Source organism: Chiloscyllium punctatum, chromosome 41 (assembly GCF_047496795.1).
Source record: "Chiloscyllium punctatum isolate Juve2018m chromosome 41, sChiPun1.3, whole genome shotgun sequence".
NCBI classification, from domain to species: Eukaryota; Metazoa; Chordata; class Chondrichthyes; order Orectolobiformes; family Hemiscylliidae; genus Chiloscyllium; species Chiloscyllium punctatum.
Window position 1 is genome coordinate 18,819,933 of NC_092779.1, and position 16,406 is coordinate 18,836,338.

Below are 16,406 nucleotides of genomic sequence, written 5' to 3' on the forward strand. Positions count from 1 at the left end.
GGGAAATCAGGACGGCAAAAAGGGGACATGAGATAGCTTTGGCAAATAGGGCTAAGGAGAATCCAAATGGATTCTACAAATACATTAAGTACAAATGGGCAACTAGGGAGAGAATAGGACCCCTTAAAGGTCAGCAAGGCAGCTTATGAGTGGAACCATAGGAGATGGGGGAAATACCAAACAAGTATTTTGCATCAGTATTTATTGTGGGGAAGGGTATGGAAGATAGACAATGTGGAGAAATAAGTAGGGACATCTTGAAAAATGTCCATATTGCAGAAGAGGACGTGCTGGATATCTTAAAACATATAGAGGTGGATAAATCCAAGGACCTGATCAGCGTGCTGTAGAATTCTGTGGGAAGCTGGGAAAGTGATTGCTGGGTCCCTTGCTGAGATATTTGTATCATCAGTAGCTATAGATGAAGTGCCAGAAGACTGGAGGTTGCATAATGTGGTGCCACTGTTTAAGAAAGGGGTAAGGAAAGGCCAGGGAACTACAAACTGGTGAGCCTGCATCAGTGGTGGGCAAGTTGTTGGAAGGAATCCTGAGGGATAGCATTTACGTGTATTTGGAAAGACATGGACTGATTAGGGAAAGTCAACATGGCTTTGTGCATGGGAAATCATGTCTCATGAACTTGATTGAGTTTTTTGAAGAAGTAACAAGGAGAATTGATGAATGCAGAGCGGTGGACGTGATCTATATAGACTTCGGCAAGGCATTTGACAAGGTTCCCCATAGTAGACTGGTTAGCAAGGTTAATTCAGGATACAGGAAGAACTAGCCATTTGGATACAGAACTGGCTCGAAGGTAGAAAACAGAGGGTGGTGGTGGAGGGTTGCCTTTCAGATTGGAGGCCTGTGACCAGTGGAGTGCCACAAGGATCGGTGCTGGGCCCTCTACTTTTTGTCATTTATATAAACTATTTGGATGTGAACATAGGGAGGTAGGGTTAGTAAGTTTGCAGATGACGCCAAAATTGGAAGTGTAGTGGACAGCGAAGAGGGTTACCTCAGAGTACAATGGGATCTTGATCAAATGGGCCAATGGGTCGAGGAGAGGAAGATGGAGTTTAATTTAGATAAATGTGAGGTGCTGCATTTTGGATAAGTAAATCAGGGTAGGACTTATACACTTAATGATAAGGTCCTGGAGAGTGTTGCTGAACAAGAGGCCTTGGAGTGCAGGTTCATAGTTCCTTGACAGTAAAGTTGTAGGTAAATGGGATAGTGAAGAAAAGATTTGGTGTGTTTGCCTTTATTGATCAGTGCATTGAGTGTTGGAGTTTGGAAATCAAGTTGCAGCTATACAGAAATTGGTTAGGCCACTTTTGGAATTCTGCATGCAGTTCTGGTCTCCCTGCTGTAGGAAGGATGTCATAAACTTGAAAGGTTTCAAAAAAGATTTACAAGGATGTTGCCAGGGTTGGAGGGTTTGAGCTCTGGGGAGAGGCTGATAGGCAGGGGCTGTTTTCCCTGGAGCATTGGAGGCTGAGGGGTCAACTTATAGAGGTTTATAAAATTTTAAGACTAAAATTGGGCCCTTGAAGACAGAACCAGGGGAATATATTACGGGGAACAAAGAAATGGCAGAAGAATTGAATTGGTACTTCAGATCTGTGTTCACTGGGGAAGACACAAGCAATCTCCCTGAAGGACCTGAACTGAAGGGAAATTTGCCAGGAATTGGTGTTGGAGAGACTGTTAGGTCTGAAGGTTGATAAGTCCCCGGGGCCTGATGGTCTACATCCCAGGGTACTGAAGGAGGTGGCTCGAGAAATCATGGATGCATTGGTGATTATTTTCCAGAGTTCAATAGATTCGGGATCAGTTCCTGTGGATTGAAGGGTGGCTAATGTTATACAACTTTTTAAGAAAGATGGGAGAGAGAAAGCAGGAAGTTATAGACCAGTTAGTCTGACCTCAGTGGTGGGAAAGATGCTGGAGTCTATTATAAAGGATGAAATTACGACACATCTGGATAGTAGTAACAGGATAGGTCAGAGTCAGCATGGATTTATGAAGGGGAAATCATGCTTGACTAATCTTCTGGAATTTTTTGAGGATGTAACTCTGAAGATGGACAAAGGAGATCCAGTAAATGTAGTGTACCTGGACTTTCATAAAGCTTTCGATAAAGTCCCACATAGGAGGTTAGTGAGCAAAGTTAGGGCGCATGGTATTGGGAGCAAAGTACTAACTTGGATTGAAAATTGGTTGGCTGACAGGAAACAAAGAGTAGTGATAAACAGCTCCATTTCGGAATGGCAGGCAGTGACCAGTGGGGTACTGCAGGGATCAGTACTGGGACCGCAGCTTTTTACAATATATGTTAATGATATAGAAGATGGTATTAGTAATAACATTAGCAAATTTGCTGATGATACTAAGCTGAGTGGCAGGGTGAAATGTGATGAGGATGTTAGGAGATTACAGGGTGACCTGGACAAGTTAGGCGAGTGGTCAGATACATGGCAGATGCAGTTTAATGTGGATAAATGTATGGTTATCCACTTTGGTAGCAAGAACAGGAAGGCAGATTACTACCTAAATGGAATCAATTTAGGTAAAGGACAGAGAGATCTGGGTGTTCTTGTACACCAGTCAATGAAGGTAAGCATGCAGGTACAGCAGGTAGTGAAGAAGGCTAATAGCATGCTGGCCTTCATAACAAGAGGGATTGAGTATAGAAGCAAAGAGGTTCTTCTGCAGCTGTACAGGGCCCTGGTGAGACCACACCTGGACTACTGTGTGCAGTTCTGGTCTCCAAATTTGAGGAAAGACATTCTGGCTATTGAGGGAGTGCAGCGTAGGTCCACGAGGTCAATTCCTGGAATGGCGGGATTACCTTACAGTGAAAGACTAGAGCTACTGGGCTTGTATACCCTTGAGTTTAGAAGACTGAGAGGGGATCTTATTGAGACATATAAGATTATTAAAGGATTGGACACTCTGGAGGCAGGAAACATGTTTCCGCTGATGGGTGAGTGCCGAACCAGAGGACACAGCTTAAAAATACGGGGTAGACCATTTAGGACAGAGATGAGGAGAAATGTCTTCACCCAGAGAGTGGTGGCTGTGTGGAATGCTCTGCCCCAGAGGGCAGTGGAGGCCCAGTCTCTGGATTCATTTAAGAAAGAGTTGGATAGAGCTCTCAAGGATTATGGAATCAAGGGTTATGGAGATAAGGCAGGAACAGGATACTGATTAAGGATGATCAGCCATGATCATATTGAATGGTGGTGCAGGCTTGAAGGGCAGAATGGCCTACTCCTGCACCTATTGTCTATTGTCTATGGGGGGCATGGATAGGGTAAATAGACAAGGTCTTTTCCCCAGGGTGGGGGAATCCAGAACTAGAGGTCATAGGTTAAGATGAAAGGGGAAAGATTTAAAAGGGAACTCAGGGGCAACTTTTTCACGCAGAGGGTGATGCATGTCTGGAACAAGCTGCCAGAGGAACTGTTGGAGGCTGGTACAATTACAACATTGAAAAGGCATTGGATGGGTATATTAGAGGGATATGGGCCAAGTGCTGGCAAGTGGGACTAGATTAATTTAGGATATCTGGACAGCATGGACGAGTTGGACCAAAGATTCTGCTTCCATGCTGTATATTTTTATGACTCAAAAAGAATGAGACTGAATGGATATTGGCAATAGCAAACACAACACTATTGTTCCTCAAAGTTCACCTTACAAACATTTGGCGACTAGTGCCAAAAATTGGGAGAGCTGTTTCACAGATTAGCCAAGCTACAGCCTGACATTCTCATACACTTGGAAACATACCTTACTCACAATGTCCCAGATACCACCATCACCATTCCTGAGTGTGTCCTATCCTATACAGGATCAACCCAGTAGACTTGGTGGAACAGTGGCATACAGTTGGCCATTGACTCTGGATAAAATCAACGAGATTCCTGATGAAGGGCTTTTGCCCGAAACGTAGATTTCGCTGCTAGTTGGATGCTGCCTGAACTGCTGTGCTCTTGCAACATCACTAATCCAGACATTGACTCTGGATGCCCATTGCCCCCATGGCATCAAGTCAATATTGGATGAGAAAACCTCCTGTTAGTTACCATATACCCACCCCAGCTGATAAATCAGTGTTTCTTAGTTCAACATTATTTGGAGGAAGTACAGACAATGGCAAGAGCAGAAAATGTGATCTATGGGAGACTTCAATGACCATCACCAGGAGAGACTTGGCAACAGCGCAGCTGACGCAGAGGACATACTTGCTAAACAGGGTCTGCAGCAGATGGTGAAAGTACATACAAAAGGGAAGAACAAACCTGACTCCATCCTCGCCAATCTGCCTACCACATTTGTACCTGTCCATGACCATATCAGCAAAATTTTGAATAGTTTAACCACCGATGTTTGGGTACGCATGAAGCACAATCTGCAATCTCATGGCCCCACCCTACTATTACCATCAAGGTTGCGGATCAGTCCTAGTTCAATTTCGAGTGCTGAAGGAGATGCCAGCAACAGCATCAGGCTTAGTAACAATGAGGGGTCAACCTGGTGAAGCTCCAAAGCAGGACCATTGGTGTGCCAAACAACAGAATCAGAAAATGATAGATAGATTGAAATGATTCCACTACCAGTGGATCAGACATAATCTCTGCAATTCTGTCACACCCAGTTGTGAATGTCGGTGGAGAAATTAAACAACTCATTGGAGCAGCCGATTCCCTCCATCCTGAGATCAGATGTAGTTGATCATAGCTGATTGCTTAATGTTCAACGCCAGTCACGACTCCTCAAATACTGAGTAAGTCCATGTCTGAAGGCAACAAGACCTGGATGATATCCAGGCCTGGGCAGATAAGGGGCAAGTAACATTCACACCACATGAGTGCCAGGCAATGCCATCTCCAACTGAAGAGAATCTTCCCATCACCCTGTGACATTTAATGGCATCATCATTACTAAATCATGTATTATCAACAGTCTAGGAGTTATAATGGGTCAGAAATTGCACTGGCGAAAGTGAGGACTGCAGACACTGGAGATTAGAGTCAAGGTTAGAGTGGTGCTGGAAATGCACAGTAGGTCAGGCAGCATCCGAGGAACAGGAAATTCAACGTTTTGGGCAGGAGCCCTCCATCAGGAATGAGCATGTCGAAACGTCGATTTTCCTGTTCCTTGGATGCTACCTGACCTACCGTGCTTTTCCAGCATTACTCTAATCTTGACAGAAATTGCACAGACCAAGCTGGTGGGTACAGTGACTACAGGAGCGTATCAAAGACTAGGAATCCTGCAGTGAGTAACTCACCTCCTGGCTCCCAAGAGCCTGTCCGCCATCTGCAAGGCACAGGTCAGGAGTGTGGTGGAATATGGGTGCACTCCAACCACACTCAAGAAGTGTGGGCGGCACGGTGGCACAGTGGTTAGCACTGCTGCCTCACAGTACCAGAGACCCGGGTTCAATTCCCGCCTCAGGCGACTGACTGTGTGGAGTTTGCACGTTCTCCCCGTGTCTGCGTGGGTTTCCTCCGGGTGCTCCGGTTTCGTCCCACAGTCCAAAGATGTGCAGGTCAGGTGAATTGGCCATTGCTAAATTGCCCGTAGTGTTAGGTAAGGGGTAGGGGTAGGGGTAGGGGTAGGGGTAGGGGTATGGGTATGGGTGGGTTACGCTTCGGCGGGGCGGTGTGGACTTGTTGGGCTGAAGGGCCTGTTTCCACACTGTAAGTAATCTAATCTAAGATTGACACCATCCAGGTCAAAGCAGCATGTTTGATTGGCACTACATCCACAAGTACTTGTTCCCTCCACCACCGACACCCAGTAGGGGCAGTGTGTATCAGCTCCAAGATGCAGTACAGAAAAGGCTCTTGAGGCAACCTTTCTAGACCCATCTCCATTACCCTCCAGAAGGACAAGGTATAGGGAACACCACTACTTACAAATTCCCTTCTGAGCCACTCAGTATTCTGACTTGGAAATACATCACCGTTGCTGGGTCAACATCCTGGGATTCTCTCCTGCATGGCATTGTGGGTCTACCTTCAACAAATAGACTGTAGCATTCAAGAAGGTAACTCACCACCACATTCTCAAAGGCAGCTCAGGATGGGCAGTAGATGTTGGCCCAGCCAGGGAAGCCCACATCCCCTAAATAAATTAAAAGGAAACACTTGTGTAGTTGCTACCATTAGTCCTCACTTGGTTTAATTTTTGAAATTAAGTTTGTGGAAGAACCCCAAGAGGAGAAGCTAGTGCAGGTTCAAGTGTGTCTCTTGTTAGTCTCAAATCTTAATGGTCTACTCCATAAACGACAATGTATCTTCACTTGCCATTGAGAAACTTTGCGCATTTCTGGGTTACCTCAGATTTTCAATCTGTATCAGATTACTCAAATGGATAACTACATTGGGAACGCTCTCTGTTGTAAAAATCAAAAACTCCCAATTTCAATGCCTGTCAACCCTGATTCCTTGAACGATGTGCAGAAAACATTGAGCATGTTCCAAACACTTTATATATCTGCTGTGCACTCATGTGAATGGAAGCTTTATAGCAGAAATGAGGAGGATAAGTAGGTCCTCCCTGGCCATTAGTTGATATATTCTACAAACCAAATAGCCATTAAAGTGAGGTAAAAGCCCAGGTTTCTGAAATGCAGCTTATCGCTTAATGTTAAGAGCAATTAATGCTACAGCATGTTTATGTTTGAACTTTTAATCTCCAATTCCAGCTTAAAGCTTGCTACAGGTCATTTATGACTTCTAGCACAAGTCATTGAAGAAGCACTCGTGATTCATTTGATCATTTTTCTGTGATTTACTATGTTACAGGCATTGCTTCCTTGCTGATTTCCTTTCTGTTGTGCATGTACTATAACACCATCCTTGCTTGGATACTCTGGTACCTTTTTCATTCGGTCGAGGAACCATTGCCATGGAAAAACTGTCCTTTAAACAACAATGGAACAGGTTAACAATATTGATTCATTTAATCAATCTATCAATTGGTGGTGAGTCAGGTAGATATTTTCTACCTTTGAATCTGTTAGGTCTGGGGAACACCTTTGCTGGCTAAGTTGCTTTCGTTGTCAACACTGATCCTTACTAGATTGCAAATAACCAGAATAGGCAGAATTTCGCTCTGCCCGGAGATTGGGTGAGACCCACAATGCACCTTTTTGGGAAGACCCGCTGAATCATGTGGTAAGCGGGCAGTGGTGAGGCCTCCAGCAGGCCTCCCCTTGGAATCACCACCCCAGTGGTGAAGGTCCTGTCTGGCAGAGGCTGCTAGCCAATCAGAGGCTGGGTGGCACAGTGGTTAGCACTGCTGCCTCACAGCGCCAGAGGCCCGGGTTCAATTCCTGCCTCAGGCAACTGTCTGTGTGGAGTTTGCACATTCTCCCCGTGTCTGCGCGGGTTTCCTCCGGGTGCTCCGGTTTCCTCCCACAGTCAGGTTAGGTGAATTGGCCATGCTAAACTGCCCATAGTGTTAGGTGAAGGGGTAAATGTAGGGGAATGGGTCCAGGTGGGTTGCTCTTCGGAGGGTCGGTGTGGACTGTTGGGCTGAAGGCCTGTTTCCACACTGTAAGTAATCTAATCTAATTTAAAAGCTCTTGTGCTCAGTCACACCATGGTGACAGGACAGCTCAGTCCCAGTAGCAGGCAGATAAGGCCCCAAGTGGTTCTCCATGGGCCTCTACAAGGGCCTTAATTGCTAGCAGAGCAGGAAAGTTGACGGTGGTTGGGAGGTTGCAGGCTCACTTGGTGCAATGGTAGTGTCCTTAACTCTGAACCAGGAGACTTGGTTTCCAAGTCCCAGCCACTGCAGGCGTCAAAACTTGTCTGAACAGGCTGAATAGAACAATATCTGAAAACATTGACTGGGGGCCTCTTCTGAAACAGTGGTAACATTCCTAATTCTGAGCCAGGAGGTCTGGGATACAGCCCCTCCTGCTATAGAGGCATTTTGTATTTTGTATGACCAGATTGATTCAAAATATCTCAAAAGGTTGACTGTGGGGCCCAGACGCTAACTCTGGCTGTTATAGGATTTACATATGGCACCACTAATAATTGTCCTCCCCAACTGTTAGTTTGCCCCGTGCAGGTGCAGAAAATTTTTGCCAATAGCTGAATTTTGTTTCCAAATCCTAATGTTAATTTTGCATATAGGTTTTACAAACACATTTGGTGTCCCCTCAGGTTGAAGAAGAATCCAGTCAAAGTCTTTTAGCTGATAATGGTTTTAATAGAGTTGATTGTTCTTTCAGGAATGAGTCCAGAACAAAGGGCAAAATCTTAAACTAGTGCTGTGCCATTCAAAGTAATCTGAAAAACACTTTCCCACACGCAGATATCTGGAACTTTCTCCACCCAAAATTGAGACAAATGTTGAGTTAATTGAAATTTTGCAAACTGAGATAAATTGAACTTAGTTCAATGTGAATGTCAAGAGAGGTATAGATCAACCATAAAATGGCCTGGAAGAGCAGGCTTGAGGGGCTGAATGGCCTGCTCTGTAAATATGTCAATATGTAAAGACATTTTGCAGGCTGATGGGAAATTGAAAGGTCAGTGGGGAATAATTGGATAATCTCTCTGAAAGTGCCTGTACAGACGTGTTGTGCCAAATGGTCACCCTCTGGAATGGATGATTCAGTCATTTTTACATCAGTTATCACAGCTTTAAGATCTGCCAGAATGTAAAGTGTTCGTAAAATGAGATCTCGTATCTAACTTTAGTTGCATAATCCTGAACTCAAATTACATTCCTTTACTGGTAGGAGATTTTAAAAAGTCCTGCACGGAGGTTTAAACAAAAGGGTTGGATCAACGAAAGGTGAGTAACCCAAAGAAATAACCCATAAAATGAAAACGTTTGTGGAGGACTTGGCATCTTGTCCAAAACTATGAATGAGCACTGTCATTCCCGAGTATATATTCCAAGGCCCAGTAAAAATAACTGGCCCTTCTGCATTGACCTGGCCAAATAATTCACTTTGGCTCCTGATCATAATGAGGACTGTTCTTTACCTCTGAACATAAAGCCTGGGTCAGCATTTCTTGTGATATGATGTGGATATATCTTTGAGGATGCATACCTTAAACTGCTGTCAATCTCCACCATCATCAAGACAATATGATAAAATTGCTCCATTGCTTGTTAGTCAGGCTGAAGCAGCAGTAATAGAGATCAGTTTTACTATACTCTCTTCCTGTGAATATTATCTGTGTACAGTCTTATCTTCAAAATAAAGAAACCATATTGTAGTTTCACAATCCTTGTGTGTGAAGGATACATTTACAACTAAGAGAAGAATGAAACATGGTGGCAGATTGTGGTATCTGAAGATTTTTATTGCCTAAGTACACCATGTATAACATAGTGGCAATTTGTGCTGTCTGAAGATTTTTTATAACTGCACCATCTGTAACATACTTGTTGTATGACTTGATTAAGCAGAATTAAGGAGGTAAGGACAGAGGTAAGGAGCTCGTGTGTGAGTGAAACGGCTATCTTGCATCACTCTGTGGAGTTAGAGTTAAAAATCACACAACACCAGGTTATAGTCCAACAGGTTTATCTGGAAGCACTAGCTTTTGGAGCGCTGCTCCTTCATCAGGTGATTGTGCTTCCAAATAAACCTGTTGGACTATAACCTGGTGTTGTGTGATTTTTAACTTTGTACACCCCAGTCCAACACCAGCATCTCCAAATTATGTGGAGTTAATCTGGCATTTTTGTAGGGACTCTATACACTGTACCATCATTCTGGGGCAGCATTCCAGCCAGATTCATGCCTCTCTAGAAATGTTCAAATCTGCTAAAATAGACTTCCTGCAAAGGTTAAGCAAAAACAGAAATTAAACAGGTGACTCCACCTCTGGTCTCAGTTTAAAGAGAAATCATACTGCTGAACCAAAATAAACTGGGCTGGGAAGAAGAATCTACCCAATAGTTTCCAAACCATGGAAGAAGTCTGTAAAAATATCTTTTTTATTCGTTGTTTGCTTTAATTCTTCAATCCTGTGACTATTTTCTCACCAACTCACTGTTGCGTAGATAGGCCTCAGAGCTAAACTGAGTTAAGTGAAAGAACTCAACAGTACCATCATTGTAGTAAAAAGAGGTAAAAACAATGACTGCAGATGCTGGAAAGCAAATACTGGATTAGTGGTGCTGGAAGAGCACAGCAGTTCAGGCAGCATCCAACGAGCAGCGAAATCGCTGCTCGTTGGATGCTGCCTGAACTGCTGTGCTCTTCCAGCACCACTAATCCAGTACCATCATTGTAACCAAGTAACTAAATATGGCAGTGGCCACTAAAGGTACTGCAGCTCAGAGCAAATTTAAGTCCAACAAAGCTTGGCAAAGAATAGCGTGGCTGTCAAACGCTCCAGAAAGCATTTTTAAAATTCTGAAAACTGCTGCAAAATTACCACAAAATTTCCAATACTCAGACAGAAGTGCTGGATCAGATATCTGAATTTACGTTGTTTTGAAAGCAGGCTGTCTGTGCTTTCTGACTTTATTATTTCAAAATCAGATAGAACAGAACATTAGAATTAAAATTACTACAATCAATGTCTCCACTGACTGCATGCATCAGGTCTGTCTGTCTGCCATCTTAAAAATCCAGAAAAGTTATTATCAATATTCAAAGATCAACTGCAAGTGAAATTTGACTTCAGAATACACGGAATAGAGCACTTGTTTCTGAGACACCTTAAAGGGGCCATTGACCATATTGTAAGTAGATGTAGAAACAAGGGGTTTTGTGTTCACAGCAGTAGAACTAGCTGACCGAACAATCAAGTTCATGATAGTAGTGGAAGTGACAATGACATTTTGGGCCCTCTCAAAGATTAAACTTTGGCAGCATTATTACAAAGTGGACATAATAAGAAGTTATAATAATGGATTGACAGTCTCCAGGGTGATTCCTGAAAAAGGGCTTATGCCCGAAACGTTGATTCTCTTGCTCCTCAGATGCTGCCTGTGTTTTCCAGCACCACATTTTTCAACTCTGGTACTCCAGCATCTGCAGTCCTCACTTCCTCCTAGTCTCCAAGGTGTGCCTAATTGTCCACCATTGACACATTGGCTAATGCAGGCAAGTTGTTAAGCAATGTGGGCAACGTGGCCTCATATATGAGCCCAGAAAATCTACCGTGTATGCAAAACAAGTGGCACCAGAAGACACTGGAGCTCTCAATACAGAAAACAAAGGTCAATCCAAGTGTTTCATGTAATGAGAAGCCACATCAAAATGTTAGGAGATACAGTATTCCAACCAATGAGGAGCACATGCCAAATATTATAACAACAATATCTAAAAATGTCTAGCAAAGTTATCCTATCAGATGATAAGGATGATGAAATTATCCACACTCAAAGTGAGCCAAGATTTTGCATGTTGAACATTAAAGAAGGTTTTAGCATAGTGGTACTAACAAATTATTTTGCCACTGTTTGGGAAGAGGTTTCCAGGATTGTGATCTGGAAGCAATGGTAAGCCATCTTCTGGCTTGGAGAGGACCTGGTGGGCGGTTGGATTCCCATGCGTTTTCCGTCCTTGACCTGCTGGGTGGTAAAGGTCATGACATTGGAAGATGCTGTTAAAGGAGTCTTGGCAAGTTGCTGATGTACATCTTTCTTCTGATGTATGCCGCTGCCATTATGCAGTGCTGAGTAGAGTGATGGCATGTTCAAGCTTGTTGATGAGATGCTGATTAAATAAACTGTTTTATCCTGAATAGTACAGAGCTTCTTGAGAATTGTGGACTCACACTCAGCGAGATAAATGGAAAGCATCACATCACAATCCTGAATTGTGCCTTATAGATTGTAGACAGGAGGAGCCTTATTCACCACAGAATTCCCAGCCCTTGTAGTTAATTATATTAATATGAAGTCCGCATCATTTTAAACCTCCATCAATAAGCAGTGTTTCTGACTCCTTGTTTTTAGAGACTTCTACTCAAACTAATTCATATCTTTTGCAGGCTTTGTGGAAGAGTGTGAGCAGAGCACTCCAGTGGACTACTTCTGGTATAGAAACACTCTGAATATCAGTCCTGAAATTACTACAAAAGGAGAAGGCCAACTATGGTGGCTGGTTATATGCCTTATTACTGCTTGGCTGATTGTATACGCTTGTGTCATAAGAGGAATTGAAACTATGGGAAAAGTAAGTATTTTCAAAACACCATTTGAGTTTTGTTTTAATTCCTTCATGGGATGAGAATGTTGCTGGCTAGGCCTCCATTTAATGCCCATTACAATTTGGCCATGCGAAGGTGATGGCTGTTGTGTCTGATAATTAATCTGAAAAGGTTGCAATAGCTGTTCCTAACATTCTGGGTGGGGGTACAGTCAGTTGTTCAGTTGTTGTAAATTGTTTATTGGTTCTACAGTCTACGGCCAATGTAGTAAAGATCTAGTTAGCATCACTTAGGAGATAACACTTTCCCTTGCTGGTGTTAATGTGGTTAACCAGTCTTAAACCAATGTTGTCTAACTATTGTGTAGTAAATTACTTGTTAATCAAGTGTACCTCTTCTGGCAAAGCTCTATGAGTGGTTAATTTAGCACCACTTAAAATGAGAAAGTCCCTTAGATTATTCTTACAGAAGGCCTGGTGGCAGCAAATCTATCCAAAGGAAGTCCCAGTAGAATCAGATGTCAGTTGTGGATATAGAAACATGGCATTTCTACAGTGTGAAAACAGGCCCTTCAAGCCAACAAGTCCACACTGACCCTCTGAAGTGCATCTGACATGAACCCATCCCCCTACCCTATTATCCTACATTTACCCCTGACTAATGCGCCTAACCTACACAGCCCTGAACACTATGGGCAACTTAGCACGGCCAATTCACCTAAACTACAAATCTTTGGATGGTGGGAGGAACCCATGCAGACGCAGGGAGAATATGCAAACTCCACTCAGACAGTTCAAGGCTGGAATCGAGCCCTGGTTGTTGATGCTATGATGTAGCAGTGCTAACCACTGAGCCATCCTGCCAACAACATAGTCAGCTGCCTTCTTGAACTGCTGCTGTCCTTGGGATGTAAGTACACTCACAGTGCTGTTGTGTGGAGTGTTGGGACTACTTCCAGGAATTTGTCCCAGTGACAGTGAAGGCATAGCAACAAAATTCCAATCAAGGATGGCATTTGGCTTGGAGAGTTTCCTGCAAGTGGTTTTGTGTTTATGCATCAGATCTCCTTTTCCTCCAAGGTAGATAGGGTTGCAGTTTTGGAAGGTGCAGTCAAAGGAGCCTTGGTGAATTTCTGCAGTACATCTTATAGATGGTACATACTGCAACCACTGTGCACTGTGGAACCAGAGATGTGCCCAAAGTGGCTTACACAACTGGATGCCATGATTAAGTGGTCACCCACTCTTCCCAAAATGTGAATAGGTTCGGTTTTGAGAGGCACAGCCAGACATGGTTCCAGCATTAACTTCCAAGATCAATAATCGAGCTCATGTATTGTGAAAATGTTATCAATGATTCAAAACTTACTTCTTACTTATTGCAGGCGATCTACTTCATTGCAACTTTCCCTTACCTTGTACTAGTCATTCTCCTTGTACAAGGATTAACATTGCCTGGAGCCATTCATGGTTTGACCTACTTAATTACTCCAGATGTAAGTAGATATAATTGTTTTTAATGAGTGTCCAGGCTGCCTCAGGACATCTCTGTAATAAATTACATTCTATATGTATTCAGATGCAAAGTGAAGCATGCAGAATGACATGGCATTGAAAAACATCCCATTTGAACAATGAAACCAGGTTCTTTTGTGTCAGAGTGCCAATCTGTTATACTCACATTACATTTACATCTCATTTTAAATAGATAATGAACTTTTCTTTTGTAAGGTGTGAGTTCATTGACAGAGCAAAAGTGGAGGACTGCCCAAAGATCTAGTTACATTTCTGCTGTTTCTAAGCCCATCCCCTATGGGAGATCCTTGCTAAGTCTGTGTACCATGACAGAGGTTGTGGATTGCAAGGCAATGACAAAACAGAAAGGAGAGGTTAGGAGTAAAAAGAGGTTTCTCGAACTGGCAGAGAAGTAAGATCTGACTCTGCTCAAGGATACTGGACAGTATTATTAATAAATAGGAGAAGCAGAAAGGATGGGTATGAATAGGAGATGGTGAATGGCAAAGGCAAGAGGACTGGCTCGTAATGAAGAAGGAACAGGGTGAAGAGCAAGGATAAGGAAGTGAACATAGCAATCAGATGAAAAAGAGGTCAGGTGAATATGACACAACTAAAGAATGGGATAATTGGATGATATTAATAGTTATTGTGTAAAGAGCTAGCATGAATATGTAAATAAGATGTATATGATCCCGTGACTACTGGGAACTGGTTCACTCTTGACTTCTTCCATTCTTAGTTAGCAGTTAGCATGTTAAAGAAAAGACAATGCCCTCCTGCAATCATGATCAGCCCCACTCCCAGATCAGCCCCACTCCCAGATCAGCCCCACTCCCAGATCAGCCCCACTCCTAGATCAGCCCCACTCCCAGATCAGCCCCACTCCTAGATCAGCCCCACTCCCAGATCAGCCCCACTCCCAGACACAACCAAACTAGAACAGAATGAGAGGATAGGAAGAGGAGTTAAGGCAGAAATATGTTTGACATGTTTTAGGTGAAGAATCTGGAAGGAAAACTTGAAATATTTTTGAAGGAGATTATCAGCATTATCAAATAGTGAAGTTAGAGAACATCAAGATGAACAAAAGGCATTCCTATGATCCCAGATAATTCTAGTACTGGACAGTTCAGCTTCAGAGTAAAACCTGGCTTGATAGACCATAAGCTTTATTTTTGTAGTTTGGTTCCCATGGTGATCTGTCCCTGAATATATTCATATGAAGCTACCAATCTATTTTTAACAAAAGAACATAAGTTTATTATAAAAAAGAAAATAACCCCATTTATAAAAGACAATTTTGGAAAGATCACATCATGAACAGCTAAAAGAGTCAGCCTTTTTTTTATCAAAGCAATGTACTTTATAAATACTCAACACCAAAGAAGTACCATTTCTATCCTCACTGTTTAATGTCTTACTCAACTGAGGAAGTCACAAGTATTTCTCTCTGTCTCTCCTAGACACACAAGCAGACCAACTCACTAGCTTATTTCTCTAAACTCTGTCCAACTGGACTAAAGCACAGCTTTATCCAAAAGGAAGCTAAGATCCTGATGAGCAATGAAATGTCATTAAGTGGGAGGGAGAAGGAGTCAGCCTGACAACAGTTGTATCTCTTTAGATTCTGTACATGCAAATCCGGTATAGCAGGTGGCAATAATTTGGTCTGGTGTCTAAAACATGGATGCAACTATATAATTCAAACTGCCCTTTGTAGATATTTTCACCATACTCAAGGCTGATGTCCTCACATATGAAGGACACTTCAAGTGAAAACTATAGACCATAACGTCATAAGATGTGGTAGTGGAAGTAGGCAGTTCAACCATCGGGTTTGGTCTGCCTCAGTGGGATCCTGGCTGATCTGATCATCCTCAGCTCTACTTTCCTATCTTTACCCCATAACCCTGAAATCCCTTACTGATTAAAAATCGGTCTATCTCAGCCTTGAATATACTTAATGACCCAGCCTCAACAGCCATCTGCGATAAAGAATTCAATAGATTCAATACTCTCTGAGAGAAGAAATTCCTCCTCATCTCTGTCTTGAATATATGAAACCATATCCTGAGATTTTGCCCTCTGGTCCTCGACTCTCTCACAAGGGAAACAATCTTTCCACATCTACGCTGTCAAGTCCTCCTAAGAATTTCACATGTTTAAACGAGGCTGCCTGACATTCTTTCCAATTCCAATGAGTACAGGCCCAAACTACTCTACCTCTCTTCATCAGACATTTATTTGGAGTCCAGGTGAGACCATGTGTTCATATATCCATTGCTTTGTGCTGGTAAACTTTATCGTTTCAGTCACAAACCCCAGTAAGAAACTGCCTACAATTCAGACATCTGAAACCTGACAAACCATGGTGGGCGGCACGGTGGCACAGTGGTTAGCACTGCCGCCTCACAGCGCCAGAGACCCGGGTTCATTTCCCGCCTCAGGCGACTGACTGTGCGGAGTTTGCACGTTCTCCCCGTGTCTGCGTGGGTTTACTCCGGGTGCTCTGGTTTCCTCCCACAGTCCAAAGATGTGCAGGTCAGTTGAATTGGCTGTGCTAAGTTGCCCGTAGTGTTGGGTAAGGTGTAAGTGTAGGGGTATGGGTGGATGGCGCGTCAGTATGGACTTGTTGGGCCGAAGGGCCTGTTTCCACACTGTAATGTAATCTATGACTAAGGTCTCCAGATGTATGCTTTTACTGTTTGAGATTTGAGATTGTGATGACTGTCCT

At 43.1% G+C, this 16,406-nt stretch overlaps 1 protein-coding gene across 1 annotated transcript in view; it reads left to right on the forward strand.

The window, feature by feature from the left end:
- The window catches only part of LOC140464902 (sodium-dependent neutral amino acid transporter B(0)AT3-like), a 60,974-nt gene that overhangs the window by 12,789 nt on the left and 31,779 nt on the right, over positions 1–16,406 (forward strand). Inside the window, exons 3-5 of the mRNA XM_072560499.1 lie at positions 6,822–6,959; positions 11,997–12,181; positions 13,540–13,650. Coding sequence (XP_072416600.1) covers positions 6,822–6,959; positions 11,997–12,181; positions 13,540–13,650 — 434 coding nt within the window. The remainder of the gene's footprint in view (positions 1–6,821; positions 6,960–11,996; positions 12,182–13,539; positions 13,651–16,406) is intronic.